Here is an 18,066-nt window from a genome sequence, read left to right as displayed (position 1 = left end):
TGCTGTTCGAGTCTGGTGGCTTCATTAGCATTTTACACCAGTAGGAGATTGGTAAGAGATCACACTAGGCATTGCTAGACATCAGAGAAATTATCTCTAAAATGTTAATTATACATAAGGTGCAGTTAAAACAAGAAATTTCTGTTATGTATTGGTGATTTGAATGCCATTTATGTATTATTAGAATATATTCCAGGCAGGTGGAGCTGGAGTACAGTTAGGACACAAAACAAAGTGACTCCAAGAGCAAGACATTTAAATACTAGTGAGCATTATGAACTCTGCCTGGAGACAACTGAATGATATTTAGATAGTATCTAGAAGTTACATTTTTTTTAAATGCACATTGTTTGATTAAGAGTGGGCTGAGTTTTTCCTGGTTGGAGAGAACACAAACGGTTATGGGAAGGCAGATTTAAAGGCCATAGGAGATGTAGTACAGAAAAATGAAAAAATGTTTCAAGAAAAATCAACAGTAACTATTTCTATGTGAAAGATGCTTTTCTTCCCAGACATTAGAAGTGCATGATGTCTGAGAGAGACATATGCTGTGAGATGGTATCTCTCCTGGAATTAATGGTACTCAAGGTAGTGTGCAAGAACAATTCCTGACAGACTAGTGCTTCAAGTCCTGGTGAATCTGAGTCTGATCTGATCTGCTTTGCTTTACATAGTGCACCTGGAAACCTCATCAAGCCTGAATGAGCTAAACCCATGCGTTCCACATTTCAGAAATAGTGCTCTTAGCAACAGTGCTCAAGTTCACTGATGACACAAAGCAGTGAGGAGTGGCTGATAGCCCAGAGGGCTGCCCTGCTGGGGAGCAGCTCTGTGGAGAAGGACCTGAGGGTCCTGGTGGACAAGGAGCTGTCCATGAGCCAGCAGGGTGCCCTGGTGGCCAGGAAGGCTGGTGGTATCCTGGGGTGCATCAGGAACAGCATTGCCAGCTGATCCAGGGAGGTGATCTTGCCCCTCTACTCAGCCCTGGTGAGGCCACATCTGGAGTGCTGTGTCCAGTTCCCAATACAAGAGAGACATGGAGCTCCTGGAGTTGGTCCAGCAGAGGCCTATGAAGATGATTAAGGGGCTGGAGCATTTCTACTGGATGACAGGCTGAGGGAGCCAGGCCTGTTCAGCACTGAGAAGAGAGACGAGACAACTGAGGGGACTTCATCAATTTTATAAGTACCTGAAGGGAGGGTGTTAAGAGGATGGGGCCAGGCTCTTCTCAGTGATGCCAAGGAATAGGCAGGAACAGAGGCACAGGAAGTTGCACCGAATGTGAGGAAGAACTTTTACTGTGCAGGTGACCATAGACTGGAAGAGATTTCCCAGAGAAGTTGTGGAGCCTCCCTCAATGGAGATATTCTAGAACTGTCTGGATGCAATCTTGTGCCATGTGCTCTGGGATGACCCTGCTTGAGCAGGGAGTTGGGACCAGATGATCCAATGCAGTCCCTCCCAATCTGACCCAGTCTGTGATATTACTTTGCACTTCAATAGCTTAATTCACTGATGCTGTTGAAAAGTATGTGGTGAACTTGGTAAAAGGGATATTGCTTTGAAAAGAAGTATCTTTTCAAGGTAAATTTTTAAAATTTTTTAATCTAGCTATTCTGGTAGGTAGGATCTAACAGCAGAAAAACCTTTGTAAAGAATGAAGGTTTTTTCACAGTCGTGGGAAAACCCAGTGCCACACTGTATAGTGCCACAGCAGGATGAGCTTCAAGCCTTGATCCACTTAAAGCAAGATAACTTAGGTTTTCTTCAGTCTATGTTGATTAGTTTCCACGGTCTTTGTTTCATCTTGGACACCATGGATCAAGTCCCAGTCTCTGTTTGCAGCAGAGCAGAACAAGGGCATGTCTGTTTCAGCCCTCCTCGGGCAGTGCTGTGGCACCAGCAGTGACAAAGGCACGCTGCAGTGTCTGGCCCTGTACCCAGGCCCTGGGCAAGGCTGAGCAGCCTTGGTACCACAGCCCTTCCCAGAGCTCTGCCATCCTCAGAGTCTCAGAGATAGGCAGAGAAGCTGGAGTCTGGAGAGAGATGTTGGCTGTGGATGTTGTCAGTCGTTTTGCTAATCACTGCAAGGCACTTTTATGGCTCTAGTCAACAGTAAAGGCTTAAATGTAGCCAAGTTTACCGCAATAAAATAAACAGTTTTGACACAGAAGTGAACGAAATAAACTTTAGCACAGCAGAGTGCAACCACCCAGGAGTTTTTCTGGTTTAATTTCCCAGTTTCAGCAGTCTGGAAGCCTGGAGATCAAAATACGTAAAATAAGGGATAACATTAAATATCTTACAAAGATCATACCAAATTTCATCACAAAAGCCACTTTGAAGAACGAACGTCTACAAACATTCCCATGGTGCGAAGACCATTGAATACGCAATACATGCAATACCTGCGTGTGTAGCAGCGGTGCACAGCCCGAATACACGGACTCGCACGCATTTCCATGACTCACAGGTGGGCACTACAGTAGCAGGCACACAGCCCGAGCGCGGGCTGCACGTCGGGCGAGCGGTCGGAGGGTGGAGTGAGAGGGACGGGCTGGGCGGCTGCGGCTCCGGCTCCGGCTCTCCGCGCCGGGCGGGCGGGCAGCCCGGCACTTTCCTTTTCGGCGCGGGGAGGAGCGGCAGCTGCGCAGGCGTTGCTCGCACCCTGTTGATTAGTCAGTGCTGGGATGGCGCTTCCTGGGCCAGGCGCGGCGGCGGCGGGCGGCCCCAGCCGGTCCCGGGGGGCGGCGGGAGCAGCAGCAGCAGCCGCAGAGGCAGCAGCCGCCGCAGCAGCACCGGGCGCCCCGCGGGCCTCCCTCTCTGCCTAGCCCCGCGTGTCCCGCGCGCCTGGCGCGGAGCGAGCCGCGCTCCCTGCTTCCCTCCCTCCCTCCCTCCCTCCCTCCCGCCTTCCCTCCGCCCGCCCCGCTGGCAGCGGCTGGGAGCACCCCGCCGGCGCTGCCCGTCTGCCTGCTCCCCCTCCCGGGCCGGGAAGATGGACCCCGGCCCGCCGCTGGGCTGCAGCCTCAAGGACGTGAAGTGGAGCGCGGTGGCCGTGCCCCTGGACCTGCTCGTCAGCACCTACCGGCTGCCCCAGATCGCCCGGCTGGACAGCGGTGCGTGGGGCGGGAGCGGAGCGGGGCCGGGCGGGCTGCGGGCGGGTGCCGGAGCGGAGCGGAGCGCTCCCGGGAGCGCCGCTGCCTGCCGGGCTCCCGGCGCTGCCCGGGCTCGCTGCGGGCTCGCTGCGAGCCTCCCGAGCCGCCGAGTGCGCACCGCAATATCGGGGCATAGTGCTCCGTGCCCCCTCGGCGTGTGCGGGGGGCAGCGCGGTGGGGCTGCTTGCTGTCAGCAGCCTGCCCCGAGGAGAGAGGTCCTCGCAGTCCCAGCTTAAGCGTGGAAGGTCATTTTCAGCACTGGAGACCCGGTGTTTCGATTTAGGGATGCTACAAGGCCAAATAAGAAAGGATACAAAATAGCCAAACGAGATAAATCCCTTGTGTTGCAATTCACTAGGAAAGCCACGGACCTGTATGAAGAAGGAGTAACGTAAGAAGCCTTTGAAGTCTCCAGATAACTTTTTATTACAGTTCACTTGGCTGCTCACCTGCCGTTTCCAAGCCTGCAGCTTTTTGTTTACTCCAGGAAATATGAATCCGGTCTGGCAGAACAGCTATGACAGCAGCGTTTTACCTTTCCTAGATCCATGTCTTGGAAAGTAATGTGTCGGCAAAGAGAGCTAGGGAAATATGGGAAATTTTTTATAAAGGTTCAGACAGCTGCTTTGTAATAACGTGTATGTGCATTGCACGGTAGCTCCATGAAAACTGTCCAGCTCTCTAAAGGAATGCAGAAGACAACTTAAAAATTGGAAAAAATTTCTAGGCTTTTAAATTCATTAGCTTATGAAGTCACCATTTACTTTTATGACGTAATAGAGCAGCTCTTGATTTATCAAGTTTTGTACTGATTTGAAAAGTTAAAAATGAACACAGGCATTGTCCTCTGTTACTTCTCAGTGTACAGGTCAAGACCAAGACTGTTTTATTGCTTAACTGCAGTTTCCATAATGCAGTGGGATTTTTGACTTTGCCCCTGGATTATGCAGTATCTTTCATTTGTACTGCTTCCTCAGAGCTGGCACTTAGGAGCAGGTTAAAGAAAAGGGGTTTGGGCTTTTTTTAACTGCATCTGCCTGTTCATCATACTGTCAAATGCATGTTGTCCTGTGAGAATGGCAAAGCTGGTCTGGTATGGAGTTGCTCGTGGTAATACCTCCTGTCACTCGGAACAGCTAAGATGGCCTCCAGTCGCTGCACTTAAGGTTGTTAATGCACTTGAGGCTCCTGGCACTGATTCAGGCTTTAACAGGATGTATATATTGATGACTTATTAATTTCCCTCTCTGTCTGTTATACCTCCCAATCTCCCTGCTCCTCTTGTCTTTCTTCCTTGGAAGGTACTTGAAGAAGCTTTGTGGATAGAGAGAGTTTATGGGTTTTGAAGCAAGCGGCCGTTGGGATTTTTCTGGAGGGTGGCCATGTGTTGGAGCTGTTGATGGGAATATCCCATAACTGTTGTGGAGAAAAGATGTTGGGGCTTTTGTGCGAAGTCTTTTATTGTCCCATGTGCCACATTGAAGAGCGTATGCAAAGGCAAGTGGATGTAAACAGAGCTGAGCTCTTCTGGCCATGCCCTGAGATGGCCAGACACGAGGCAGCTGTTGGTGCAGGTGTCCTGCAGTAGTGCTTCAGCCCTGCACTAAGCCCTGCCAGGAGGCAGCCTCAGGTGGAGCTCTGTGTGAAGGGCTTCAGGTTGGAGCTGATCGAGGTCTGTCCGGTTCAGCGGCTCATGGGTCTGGTTTTGCCTACTCAACTGCATGTACTTTTAACTTTGGGCACTACAGACAGCAGACAAATCAATATTTTATAAAGAACACAGATGCCATGGTCTTGGGGGTGCGAAAAGATTGCTTTTCCTTTTTCCAGAGAAGGTTGTCTTGCAAGAAGAGAAAGCAAATGGGAATCAGTGCATAGCCTTCTAAGGAGGAAAGCTGGGAAGGTGCAATGCTGGAATTGACTGGAGCACGGGCTCCTGCAGGGTGGTTGCTCTGCATCCCAGTTCTTGTCTTGCACAGTTAACAAGCGGAACTCTGTCAGAAAATTTCTTGATGCTCTGCTGAAGAAAATAACCACAGAGTCCAATCCAAATCTGTGTCATCCAGGGCTTAGGAAGTTTCAGGGTACCTGTGTTAGCAAGGTAGTGTCTTGTGCCAGTTTTTTCAAGGTGTGGCTCTTATCTTTGGGTCAGGGCTTGTTTGCACAGAAATGGCCTCATGTCTTCTTCAGATGCTGAATTCCTCTCCAGGTCAGTGGAAGCTGAGTATGTTTCATGCTGTTGGAAGTCAAACCACCTGTAGATGTCTGTCTTCAGTCACCTTTTGATTCTGTGGCTGGCCTCTGTCTGTAGCAGCAAGTTGTTTCATGAGGTTTTGTGAAAGCTGGAATTTGTTTCTTCTGATAGACTGGGATGTAGGAGAGGATTATGAAACTGGAGTTGTATTCTTTTCAGAAGATACCAGTCTTACTGTTTTGTTTCTGCATTTCTTAATGGAGTTTAGCACTTGGTGGATAATATTCTTGGATGCCCACACAAGATGTCCAGTTTTGCACTGTTGCTTCACCTTCTGGCCTTTCAGTATGAAGCAGAAGAATGGGTATGATCAGTTCAGTTTTATTCTCTGAGCTTGGATGTGCAGTTCCTGGAAAATTGCCCTTAAGTAATTCAGTTTGATTTCTTGACAGGATGAAGTTATGAAATATTTATGTGCACTAAATTTGGTCCTCTGCTAAGAAGAGAGGGTTTTTCTTGATGGTATGGGAGGAAGTAGTCTTTTGTTACATCAAGATATAGTTGGAAGTAGCTAGGCATTCATGCCTACCTTATCTATCTAGAAAGGATAAATGTGTCATCTTCTGGGGGGTTTTTTCAGAATTTGAAAACCTGGAAAACTTTTCGGGTTTGTTTTTCTGTTTTTAATTTTAAGACTGATTGTGTTTCAGGTTATGCTTTTGGATGCTGTTAAGTCATAAATCAAATTTTGTTTGTTTCAATGTGTTCGTGTGTTTTATTGTTTTGCTGGTGGATATTGTTATATTAATTGAACAAATAAACTGGAAAAAAAACAAACCTGTCACTCCTGAAGGGAGCAAATGAGTTTTGTATGGGTTTTTTTTCCAACCTTCATAACAACTTAAATATTGATGATAACTCAAATAACTAGATAACTAGATGATAACTCAAGTACAAAACTGTTAAGAAAGTGCTAAACACCCTACCAGAGAAAATGCATGGACTTGATCTCATGCTGTGGAATTCACTGAGTGGGCTCTTTCAGATGAAAAGAAGCAAGACTTGAAGAGCAAGAGAGGAACAAGCTTTGTGCTGTGTTTTTCCTGTCCTCCCCCCTTCCGCCCTCTGGTCCTGATTTGCATTGTCACAGCTGAATCCCACCCCAGTGAGAGACTTGTGGGTGGGTGCAGTGGGGAAAAGATTTTGCTCTGGGAACCCACAGCAGAAAGAGATCTTATCACAGTGTGGTTTTGCAATGGGGCAAAAGGTGAGCATCCCTCACTGGCCTGTGAGAAGCAGGGCTGCACCTGAGCCTGGACTTGGCTCTGCTCAGACCATCAGGATAAAAAGCTGAACCCAAAGTTGCCACCCTGTTTTGTTGCTAGTGTGGAAATGTTGTACTTGGTGATCTCAGGGCTTTCAATTTCTGCAAATTATTTGTCTAAGGATAATTTTGAAGGGTAAAAGAGAAATGCTATCAAGGTTAAGATCTGGAAAATATTGCTTTGCATAGAGCTGAGCTTTAGGCCAAGCTTTTATTTTTTGGTAAGCTTTGCTCCCTTCAGACTCCCTAGAGCCTGTCGTTCTTTTTCTTAGTGGCGCTCCCTTTTTCCCAGACAGTCTTGCTGTGTTTCCACAAGTAAAGATCAGCCTTTGCTTGTAGGTATTTTTTACCCATGTTTTGGATATGAACTGGAAGAGTTCACAGACATTCTCAGTTTGTCTACAAAGACTAAAGTTTATGGGATTAAAAGGCCATGTGGTCCTCTGATTTTTTAAATTTTTTTTCCTCAGTGATGTCTGGGGAAAAAAAATATGCGGTGGTGCTGTTGGGATCAAATATAGTGGCACTTGACCTCAACTCACAGAGAAGTGATTCCCTACTGTGCATGGCAGGGAAAACATGCTGAACTTTCTGCAAAGGAGATGATGGATCTCAGCAAGCCACTGAGACAGTGAAGGAAATTATTCTTTATGCATTGAAATGTGCTGTAAGATGAAATGGCAGAACTGGTGATTGTAAAGAAAGAAAAAATCTGTAAAATGGGTAACAGATTTAAAAGGTGATTTTCTTCTTTCTTACCCTTAGATGAACTCCTGTGCCTATCAGTAGTGGGTAAATAGTGAGTTTGTACTGCTGTTGCTCCTAGGGACAAAGGGATTTTATTTAGTTTTATTTCAGGTTCTCTTTTTCTCTTCCATTTCAAAACTTTCTAGTGCAACTGTCTACCCCAGTCATGTTCAGGGGACTATTGTTCTGTTCAGCACGTTACTGTAGAGCTGATTCCAGTTCTGGAAACTGAGCACCCTCACATCTTATCAAAGAACATCGTTCTCAATAGCACAGCGTGGCCGTGTACATAATGAAAATTTTGCATTGCGTCACTCCACAAATGCGGGTTATCTGTGCAGCTGAACAATACTTTGAAACTACAAAGAGACTTATTCTTTAAAGGTCTGAATGCTGCTATCCGTGCTTTAATTGTCTTGAATGACCTCCTTCTTTTGAGAAGCTAGTGCAGTGTGTCTCAGTAGTCTGCTATTGAATAAATCTTTAAAAGGCATCATGTGGGAATAGGGCAAAGCTTTTGAGCAGACCAAGAAAGAGGTTTCAGATGTGCTCAGACCCTGGGCAGTGGCGTTGTCTGATTGCCCACTGTAGGTGTGGCTGCCTTGTCCAGTGAGGTGTGGTAGGTGATAGTTCTTATGTATGGGGCAGACAAGACAAGTGTTTGATTTGGCAGCAAATATCCTCAAGATACCTTGTATACACATGGCTTGACTTCTTCCTTAGGTGGTGAACAGCTTTGAAACTCCAACAGTTTTTTGTACTGTGTGTTCTGCCACAAAAGAATAATTCCGTAGCATCTCCTGCTTGCTTCCTCTTCTTTCTACCTTTGCTGTGCAGTCTGCTCTTTCCATCAAGACAATTGAATGAAAAAAACCAATTGACAGGTTGCCACTAACCACTGCTCCTGGGTTTTTGTTTTGGTTGGATTGGCTTTTTCCTTTTCCCTTGCTGGCAGAGATGTGTTCCAGAGACATTTTAGTGAAAAAGCTTTTAATTCATTTAAAACCTGCAGCTACTGAATGGTGTCTGTGAAGATTATTGTGCCTTTCTGGAGATGGAGGCAAAACCTGTTCCCAGGAGTACTCTGGGCTTCCAGTGAGGTAGATAAACAATTCAGCATCACACCCATCTTAGTAGAGTGTATTTCATGTTCTTAACCAGACATTTGAACCTTTGGTAGTGTGTTAGGGCTGCTCAGATAGAAAATAGTTACATTGCTCTGATTTCTTGTGTGCTTAATAAATGTTCATAATCTTCTCTATTATTCAAGGCATGAAACTACTAGCTCTTTGTTTCAATTTCTAAAGTTTTGACTTTATGGGATGAAGCCTTTGTGTACATAACTGGATAAGCACTTCCTGGATAATTATGTCGTTCAGTTATTGGAAGGTGAAATACCTGGAATTTGGGTGCTATAACTTTTAAGTTCTCTCCCCATTTAAATTACATCTAGCTTTCCAAACAAAGCACAAGATACACATAAAATCTAAGGTATTAAGGTGCCTCAAACAGTTAGTCAAACCCATAAGCTCAAAACAAATGTGGTGTGATGAATCACATGCTGCTGTTGCAAGGAATGGTATAAGTCTAGCATAGGAAAGAAGGGCTTCGTTGTTTTCTGCTTTGTCTGTAAGTGCTGTTCTGGAACTAGGTGTTCCTGGCTTTGGTGATTGCGTGAACTGGCACTCCCTGTAATGCCCCAGCAAAGGCAGCTATGCCAAGATGAAGTGCTGGAGGATATTGGACAGCATGGTCTGGTGCAACAGGATTTGATGGAAGTTGTGGGAAGAGCTGCAGTGTGATCCTGTCATTCCAGTGGTGGTTTGTCAGAAGCAAAGGGCATGGGTGTTGCTGTATTTCCTTTTGGCATTAGGAGTAACAAGTTGGTTGGATTAGGGCAGCTTAAGTCTCTCCCCTATAGGAAAATATTCATCATCTTAATGTGGATTGCATATGACTCAAAACCAACCTTCATAAAACTTAGTGCGCCAATATTTCAAGTCTGAAATTTTTTGCTTTTCATGGCACTTCTCTTTGGAAAGAGTTTTATGTAGCATTTGTGGTCTGTGATTTTCATACCATTTGCAGTATGAAAAACTTGTGGAGCGAATTTCACTGTGCCTCCACCTGTAAGCCACGTCTGCTCATCTAAAAGGCTTAGCACAGAAATGTAAAACTGAGGTATATAAGCAGATTGAAGAGTGTCTTTGCTGAGGATTAGAGCTGCATCTGCACTGCAGTCTCTGAGGTAGTGTGCAAGTCTGCATAAAAAGAATAAATCTCAGCTTTGCCAGGGCACCTGTGTGCTTGGCTGAGGCTCTGCACCAACAGGAATAGCTGCTGTGTCTCAGTATCTCCTGTACTGCTGCTGTGTGGTGTATTGCCCTGCCAGGCTTGGTGCTGCGTGCTGGTGGGGGGAGAAGGGTCTTCCTGGGGCTGGGGAGGCTGTGGAGCCCAGAATCCTCATCCTTTGGGTTGCCTGTTAGGATGGAGATGCTCCTGAGACTGCAAGGTGCACATTGAGTGGGTCAAGCCACAATGAAGATGTGAAATAGCTGCCCAAGCTGGTGTCTGGGGGCTGTGGGGAGCCCTGTGCCAGGGATTGCAGCATCTGCACACCCAGGCAAGAGGTGATGTGCTCTCAGCAGAAGAGTGGATGGTGATCTTCCCAAGAAAAGCAGCAAATCTTGTTGCAGTGGGGACAGTCACTTGGAGCTTCCTGGAAGTGCAAACCTTCAAGGAATGCAAAATTACTTGAAGAGTGTCTTTTTTTGGTTTTGGGGTTTTTCTTTCAGGATGTTCTAATCTTGTAACCACAGAGAACTTGGATGTGTGTGGATTTCCTTGTTCTGTGAGAATGTCACTGGGCTTCTAAGAGAACCAAGAATAAAGATTTAAACATAGTCTCAGAGGCTGGAAGATGCCCAAGAACTCAACCTGATGAAGTTGATACTGGAGTTACTTCATACCAGGGCTGAACCCTAGTGACTCAAATGTTATATGAAATACAACATGCTGCAATTCTGTTTGTGGAAAGAGCAGGGAAAACATTGTGGTGGCGACAAGGAAGTTGTGGCATTTCTCCTTGCAGCCAGAGCTGGGGGAGTAGTAAGAAAAGCTGAGTAAAGAAGTAAAAGCCCCTTTTGATGGGCCATTATGTGCCATATGCTGCTTTGCTTTCTGTCTTGGTGCCCTCATTGCAAAACCTCTGCCTGGCATGGATTCCAGAGACAGGCTGGGGGATGCAGCCACTGTTTAGGGGAGCAGCAGCTGCTGGCTGGGATACAGTGTGGGGATGTGCATCCTCCAGAGGTGATGTGCTGGACTAGAGGCTGTGTGGGGACACTGTTCTGCTCTGCAAGGAGGATATGGGCTAGTTGCACAGAGTACAGAGATTAACCACCCTAAATAAGCCTTCACTCTGTCCTGAAGGGACAAGCTGTGTGCCCAAGGCTGACCCAAGGGCACAAGTGGAGAAAGGTCCCTGTGTGCAGCATAAGAGTAATTTCAGAACTGCCCCCAACTCAGTTTTGCACTGCCAGGGCTGTTGCTCAGCACTGTGTGAGCTGGGCAGCCAGACTGAAGCAGAGCATGTTTGCCTTGCAGCTGGGTTTCTAAGAGCTATGCAGTCTAAATACTCAAGTTACTAACTTCCAGGAGCTACTTCCAAGTAGCCCACAAATGCTTGGATACCCCCTCTCCTGTGCTCATTTTTCAGTCTGTAGCTTTTCTGTTGTGTTTCCAACTGGCATTTTTGCTTATTTGCCCCACTGAAAGCTATTCTTGTTGCTTCCTAGCATCTCACTGTTTTGGAGATGAAGAAGGGAAGACTGGGGTGGGAAAATGAAGGAAACTTTTTCTTTAAGGGGGTGGGAAATAGGCATTTGTGCACAGATCTTCTTGTCCAGCTTTCCTCTTGCATCTTTCAGTCTGTCACTTTAGAGCATGGTGGGTTCAAGGAACCCTTGGCTCCTATCTGTGTCATTTGTTCCATGCCCCAAGCCACTGTCTTGCACCTGTGGGCTTCCAGGAGGTGTTGCAAGGTTATCTGCAAGGTTGCTATCAGGTAAAACTCCCAGCACTGTCCAGCAGTGGCAGAATGGAGAGCTGCAAGGAGCTGCTTCTTATCCTTTCTTGTATTCACAAAGGGTAGTCCTTCTTTCACCCCTTCCATCTGTTGTGCTGTCTTCTTCCATCACCTGTGCAAACTCTGCTTCTTCATCCTTCCATACCCTCCTCTTTTTGCTCTGCTCTCTTCTTTTTCCCTTAGCATGGAGGAAGTCAGGGTGTTTCTTGGACCAGAGAGCAGACTGGTGTTTTGCTGTGTGTTCCAGGAGGGATAGCTGTGTATGTGCTACCAGAAGTGAGAAAGCAAGCAGGCAATTTTAGGCATTTCTAGAGACCTCAATGTTTCTGGTCACTGGGAGCAATGAATTCTAGCAGAAGCTGGAATTGCAGCTTGTTGCTGTTAGGAGCTGCAATTCCTTCCCTGCTGTGGAGGGGTGGCTGATATCAGCACAGAAAACATGGGATCTCCCCCTGTGGAGTCCTGCACTTTACTGCTGACATGATGTTTCATTTAAGTTCAGTGAAGGGAGTTTTACTGGCAGCACTCAAATGTGAATTGATAGGCTTTGCATGTAATGCTTCCTTTTCTTAGCCCACAGTGATTGCTGGCTTGACCTGGAGAATGAGAGTGGGCATGCTGTGTATTTGTAAGAATAATAGTAATCCTCATCCATTTGTGATATGATGTGATGAGCCAAAAGGAGAATCTTAGGTGTCTATCCTTGCTGAAGGAGTGGCTTCCAAAAAACCTAATTATTCCTGCTTCTTTCTTAACAGTTTTTGTTTAGGCTTCGATGTATTCAAAGGGCAAACTGCCCTGTTTCCTCTTTGAAGGGGACATGCATAGAGTTAAATCTGAGGTCTTACCTGAGCTGCACTTACGTAATTTCATAATGGTCAGACAGGTTTTTTTCCTTTTTTGTCTTAATCTCTGAATGTCAAGCAGGAAAATATAAGAAGCATCACCACATGTGTGACTCAGAGAGGTGAGAGGGCTCAAAATACAAAATATAATAACACACACGTGTTGCTGCAGCCTGGACCCAGGATGTGGCTGCAGACCAGCAGTAAAGCTGTAGCAGCACTGCAGCCAAATGTAGGGCAAGCTGGAGGAGAAGATTTTTCTGTTGCATATCCTATGGGTTGCAATGTCAAATATCATTAGGATTCCTGTCAATACATAACAGAATATCTTAAGACCAAATTGCCTGTGGGCAAAGATAAATGTGCCCTCAAGGGGAGAGTGAGGCATGATGGGCTTTTTTTTATTCACTCTGCATGCTGCTTACCAAAAGTAAAAGCTTTCCTTTCCACAGGAGGGTGGGTTGTTTTTTGGGGGTTTTTTGTGTGTGCTGTCTTAAGGTGATAGAAATAGTATCAAAGAGATGTTATTCACTTGTCCCTTACATTTTAATAAAAGCAAATCCATTCTTTTGTACTTTACAACTTAAGTATAGATTTCTCTGAAACAATGGAAACAAACTGCATTCAGGATTAAGACTGTTCTTGATCAGAAAAGATGTAGGGGCTGCTTTAAATGTTCCTCCTGTCAGTATTCACATATTACTTGGCTGCTGTTCCAGGATGTAAGCAGACCAAAGAGGTGCCTAATTAGAGTTGAACATCCATACTTCTGTCCCTGTATGCAGTCAGTCCACGTTTGAAGAGGCATTGCCTGCCTATTAGTGACACTTGAATTTTTCCAGGTTGAGCAGAAGGGGCAGGGTGGATGCAGCTGAAATGCAGAGGCAATGGCAGCTCCAGCAATCGGGTGCTGTGCATGCACAATCCTTTAGTGCCTGCTCAGACTGTGAGAGCAAAGGGAGAGCTGGGCCAGGCCACTGGGCAAGCAGAGCTGAACTTTTTTTAATTTCCAGCTGGTTTTTTTTTCATCCTTAACCCAGGCTGCAAGAAAGATGAGAGACAATTAAATTGATGAGTTCTCTGAAAGCCAAAGAAAACTATGCTTGAGCAGCTCCTGCATTCAGGCTGCTTTATTTTTAATTGGGAGCTTATCCAAGATGCCCTAAGTTCAAGCAGGGATCACTGCTGTGCAACACAAAGTGCCATAGTGTCCCTTTAGGACTTGGGATATATAATGAGAGGATAGAGCATGTTTACTTGGATGCTATTTTAAAATATCATCTAATTATAAATAACTGTCAATGAGAGCTCCCCAGCTCTCATGCTGTGCCCAGGAAAAGTCTGAATGAATAGACTGTTTCTCTGTCTGCCAGGGCAATCTGGAATCAAATTCTAGCTCTAAAATTCATGAGGCTTGTAGGGTTAAAATTTTCTTCATCAGCATCCCAACTCTGGGGAGCTTTACCCAGCTTTCCCTGACCACACTGCCCGAGACTTGTGCACAGCAGAGGTGTGCAGCTGCCTCTGGCTTGATCAGCTGAAGCAGCCACTCTGTTCCTGTGCCTGGACATAAATAGGAAGTCAGTAACAGTGTGTTAAGTGCAATGCTAAATGCTGACCTCCCACCTCCAAAGTATTAAGCTTCTCCAGCTGGGCACCTGATGCTAAACAGGCACTTGGAAGTTTGTCCTCCAGTGGACCTCACAGTATTTATAGACACATCTGAGCAGGAGTTCTCTAGAATGAGGAATGCCTCTGCCTCTAGTGAAAGAGAACCTCAGTTCCCTTAATGAAGTATTTAAAGGAGCTGATTTGTATGGCAGCAAACAGCTCAGAGGTCTCATTGCTGCTGTGTTTTTCCTTTGGTCAGGTAGTACTGTTGTTCTCTTTACCTATCAGACTGCTTTTGAAAGCTACTCTGCATTCTTCATTTCCAGGCCTGGTTCCTTGAATGCAAAGGGCAAATAAAGTATTTTAACTTTTTTTACACCCTTGACTTTGGCCATGAGAATTCAAAATGGAAAATCAACTGCATATGGGATCAACATAATTCCTTTCTTCTACTCGCTACCATAACAATAAACTAGGCTGGCACCTCTCTTTGATGCAATGAAAAGTTACTTCTCTTTTTTTTCATTATTTCTAACATGGGAACATTTAAAGTGCAGCTAAACTTGTCATTTCCTTGCTATTATTCTTAGCACTTCTGATTTTTTTTGTTGTCTTAGGTGGCTTCAAAACCAGAGAGCTTTCTTCCATAAGAATCTCTTTTTTTTTTTTTTTTTTTTTTAAGGAATTGAGTGGTTGTAAGATTTTTTTTTTTCTTTTTAATCTTCCTTTTTTTCACCATGACAAATAGTTGCCACTAATAGTTGGCACATATTCAATATGTTGCAGAGTGTCAGAATAATATAAAAAATTGCTGGTATTTTCTAGGCTGTTGTAAGTAACCATGGTATTTTTTTGTTTTGTTTTATCAATCATAGAATTAAATCTGTCATGAGAATACAGCAAATCTGCAGTTCCATCTGATGATGCTCAATATTAATAAGAAGGGTAATTATGGCAGCAACAGAAAGTTACTCTGTTTTGGAATGTGAGTGTTAAGATGTTGTTGTACTGAGTGGTTTTTTCCCCCTGTGTGGGAGTGAAGAGCAGTCTGTGTTGAAAGATGTGTTTTGGCTTGTTTGGCTTGAATTCATAAAAAGTAAGGTTTCTCATTCTGGGATGTTAGTTCTGAAGGCTTGAAATAAACACAAACAAAGCTCAATGAAATCTGTGTTGTTGCTACTCTCTTTTTTTTTTTTTCCCCTCTGGTTTTCTTATGAACACAAAGAGAGCAAGATGCCAAGGTTCAAACTGTGAGATTGCTGAAGTCAGCAGAGAGGCAATTTACCATCAGTGGCAGTGGCACCAAAATTCCACTTACTGCTTATTTAAAATATTTGTTCTTCTCTTCCCTGCAGTAGGTCAAACGGGTTTTTTTGAAGACTCACTGAGATGCTGTCTCTGTATATTTGCAGCTAGGGAAAAGCTTGCCTTAGAACAAACTGGATTTTTCAGTGGATTAATCTGTCCCATAGCTTTGTAATGAGATTATGGTTTATGCTGATTTGTTGCAACAGTACTGGTATATCCAGTCATTCCCATAGCAAAATGCTAATCCTAGAGAAATAAATCTGTCTTCTTGCTGGCAGGCATAAAAAGAATAGGTGGTTGGGAGTCTCTGCTCTCTTGTTAGGTATTAGTAGGTGATAGCTTAAGTTCAGCATCAGTTGGATTGGATCAATTTGATTTTATCAGACTTTTGCAGAAGGATTGGAAATTGCAGAAATAAAGCCTTATCTGCTTTCTCTTGATTGTGAAATATTTAATGGTTGCCCAGAGCAAAGTCTGATCACAGTAGTGTGAGGCTGAAGGATTACATCAGTGCACAAAGTACCCTAGGTAGCAATGCAAGGCACTCTGAGGATGATGCTGTCCTTGCTCCTTCCTCACTGAACAGGTAGGGTCAGTGAAGCAGACTGGATTCCCCATTCAGACAACTGGAAACTGTTGCAATGCAGCCCACAGCAGTTGCATTTCACCCAAGGAGTACAGTGGCAAGAGGCTTCATCTGGGACAAACTATTTCCTGGGTAGATGCATCTTGCCCAGCTCTCCCTGAAGCTGCTGAAGATTCAGTGTCCCTCCCTCCACCATGCAAGGTGGAGACAAGTGTAATTGCTGGTGGCAGACCTTGCTGCAGGTGGGTGGCTTTTGGGCAGCACTCTGGGCTGGATGAGTCTGGACAAGTCTCATGGGCATTTCCTGCATTGTCTCAGCAGCAAATTGGCAAAGAGATTGTGTGAAACTGTCATTGAGTTAGCGAGGCACAACCTGAGATGGCTTTGATCCCTAGCTCTCAAAAAAACAAAATTTAAAACCTCTTTTTTTAAACCTCATTTGTAATTAAAAAGCAACTCTAAACACCAGTAAGTTGAATCTTAATCTGACAGACAGCACACAAGAATTTCAACTAATTTTGCCTGAACTTCCATGCTTACAACTTTTCTCCACTTCTTGTTTTTGGCAAAAGAAGGAAGAATGTAAGTCATGTTAAAATCAAAATAAGTATGAATCCTTATGCCATCAAAGGAAAGTTTTCACCCACTGGAAGACATGAAGTCTGTGCTGCTAATGGAAGGTCAAGTCAGTAGTGCTTTGGATCTTTTTTTTTTCTGGAGAGAGGAGTGTTAAGTTGCATTTTTAATCATGACAGAAATGCTCCTTGATCCAGATAATGGGAAGCAGCACAAATGAATGTGCTGCAGAAATGTAAGTGTTAAATGGAAGCACATATTGAAAAATACTTGGGAATTTGTTTGAGAAGGAAGAAGGGAAGCTGAAAAGTGGGGCTGATTATCAATAGCCCTAGATGTAACTGGAATTTTTTTCTACATCCTTGTGTTGCAAGCTCAAAAGATTGTGTAGGTGGATATAGAACCTTCTGCTTTCATCTTTTCCACTATGCTCAAACACAGAAAGTCAGTTGAGACCACTGTCAGGCTTTCCTAATGAATGTGCCCACTTTAAATTAAAAATTTAGTACACTACATTATATAGCCCTGAGATGTTTAAATTTTAATGTGGTTTGTTTTGGTTGGGTTGTTGTAAGATGAAAAAACATCTTACTCCTAGAAACTACAATATTTGCTCCTAGAAATTACAATATTTACCCTTTTAACTTACTGGCAGTCTGTATTTAGACTTTGCATGATACACTCCCACACAAGTTGTTATGCTTCCTTTTAAGCAAGGAAGTTTCTCTGATCAGCTTGATTTTTAATTTTTTAATCAACCTTTTTTTGTGTCTGTGTGGAATCAGAAAGACTGATCTCATTAAGTGGCTTTTAGAGAAGGTTTTTCTTCAGTAGTAGTAGTGTTTTCTACAATTGTCTACTCTTTCTACTTCTCTGCCATTAGGCATTTTATGCAAGAGTAACTCTCTTGAGCATCTGCTCAGTCATAGTGACATTAAAAAAAAGATTTTTGTAGGTCTAATGTTGCTACAAGTGGGTTTCATCATGTAGCAAAATATTTCTGGGGTTTTCTTCCCCTTCCTTTAAGGAACATTACAACGATGGGATTTTTTTCTCTACAAATTACCTTTGCTACTTTAGACTGGAAAATTCAGATGCTGTTGTCTACCTAATGAACTTTTTCTGCTGACCTACATCACAGACCAGTGCTTTTGCCAAAGAAATAGCTGTGACAGGCTGAACAGCCCAATGGAGATTTGACTCAGTAACGACGGACGGTGCCAAGGCTTAAGCAAGCAAACCGCCCTAATTTAATATTTATTAGTCTTTGACATTCATTGAGGTGCGTCTCCACAGATAAAATACCCAGCAGATAGTCTGCAGGATGATGCAGTGTGCAGAAAACAAAAGGTTTGACTTTCTCTCTTCACCCTCCCTCAGAGTTCAGATGGTGCTCTCATAAGAAAAAGTGGCCCAGCCTGCTAATAAGTAATAAAATGATTTGTCCTCATTTAAGCATTCAGACTTGACAGAAAACTTTTTGTTTCTTTACCCAGAAGGTAAATCCCTGTCTCATCATTATGAAGTAAGAAAGTTCTAAGTATCAGTGACATGATCTGTAGAAGAGGCAGCTGTTGTGCCAGTGAAATGCTGTGGCAGTAACACAGCTGGGTGCTGGAAGTGGTGAAGGATC

The 18,066-nt window shown here is 44.3% G+C and overlaps 1 protein-coding gene across 1 annotated transcript in view; it reads left to right on the top strand.

Annotated features, from left to right (window-relative positions):
- The first annotated feature begins 2,567 nt into the window (after window positions 1-2,567).
- Window positions 2,568-18,066, top strand: part of GAREM1 (GRB2 associated regulator of MAPK1 subtype 1) — a 98,280-nt gene continuing 82,781 nt past the window's right edge. Inside the window, 1 exon segment of the mRNA XM_079301282.1 lies at window positions 2,568-3,116. Coding sequence (XP_079157408.1) covers window positions 2,996-3,116 — 121 coding nt within the window. The 5' untranslated portion in view covers window positions 2,568-2,995.

This window comes from Erithacus rubecula, assembly GCF_903797595.1.
Source record: "Erithacus rubecula genome assembly, chromosome: 3".
NCBI classification, from domain to species: domain Eukaryota; kingdom Metazoa; phylum Chordata; class Aves; order Passeriformes; family Muscicapidae; genus Erithacus; species Erithacus rubecula.
Note: the sequence above shows the minus strand (reverse complement) of the source record. Positions and strands in the feature narration are given on the sequence as shown.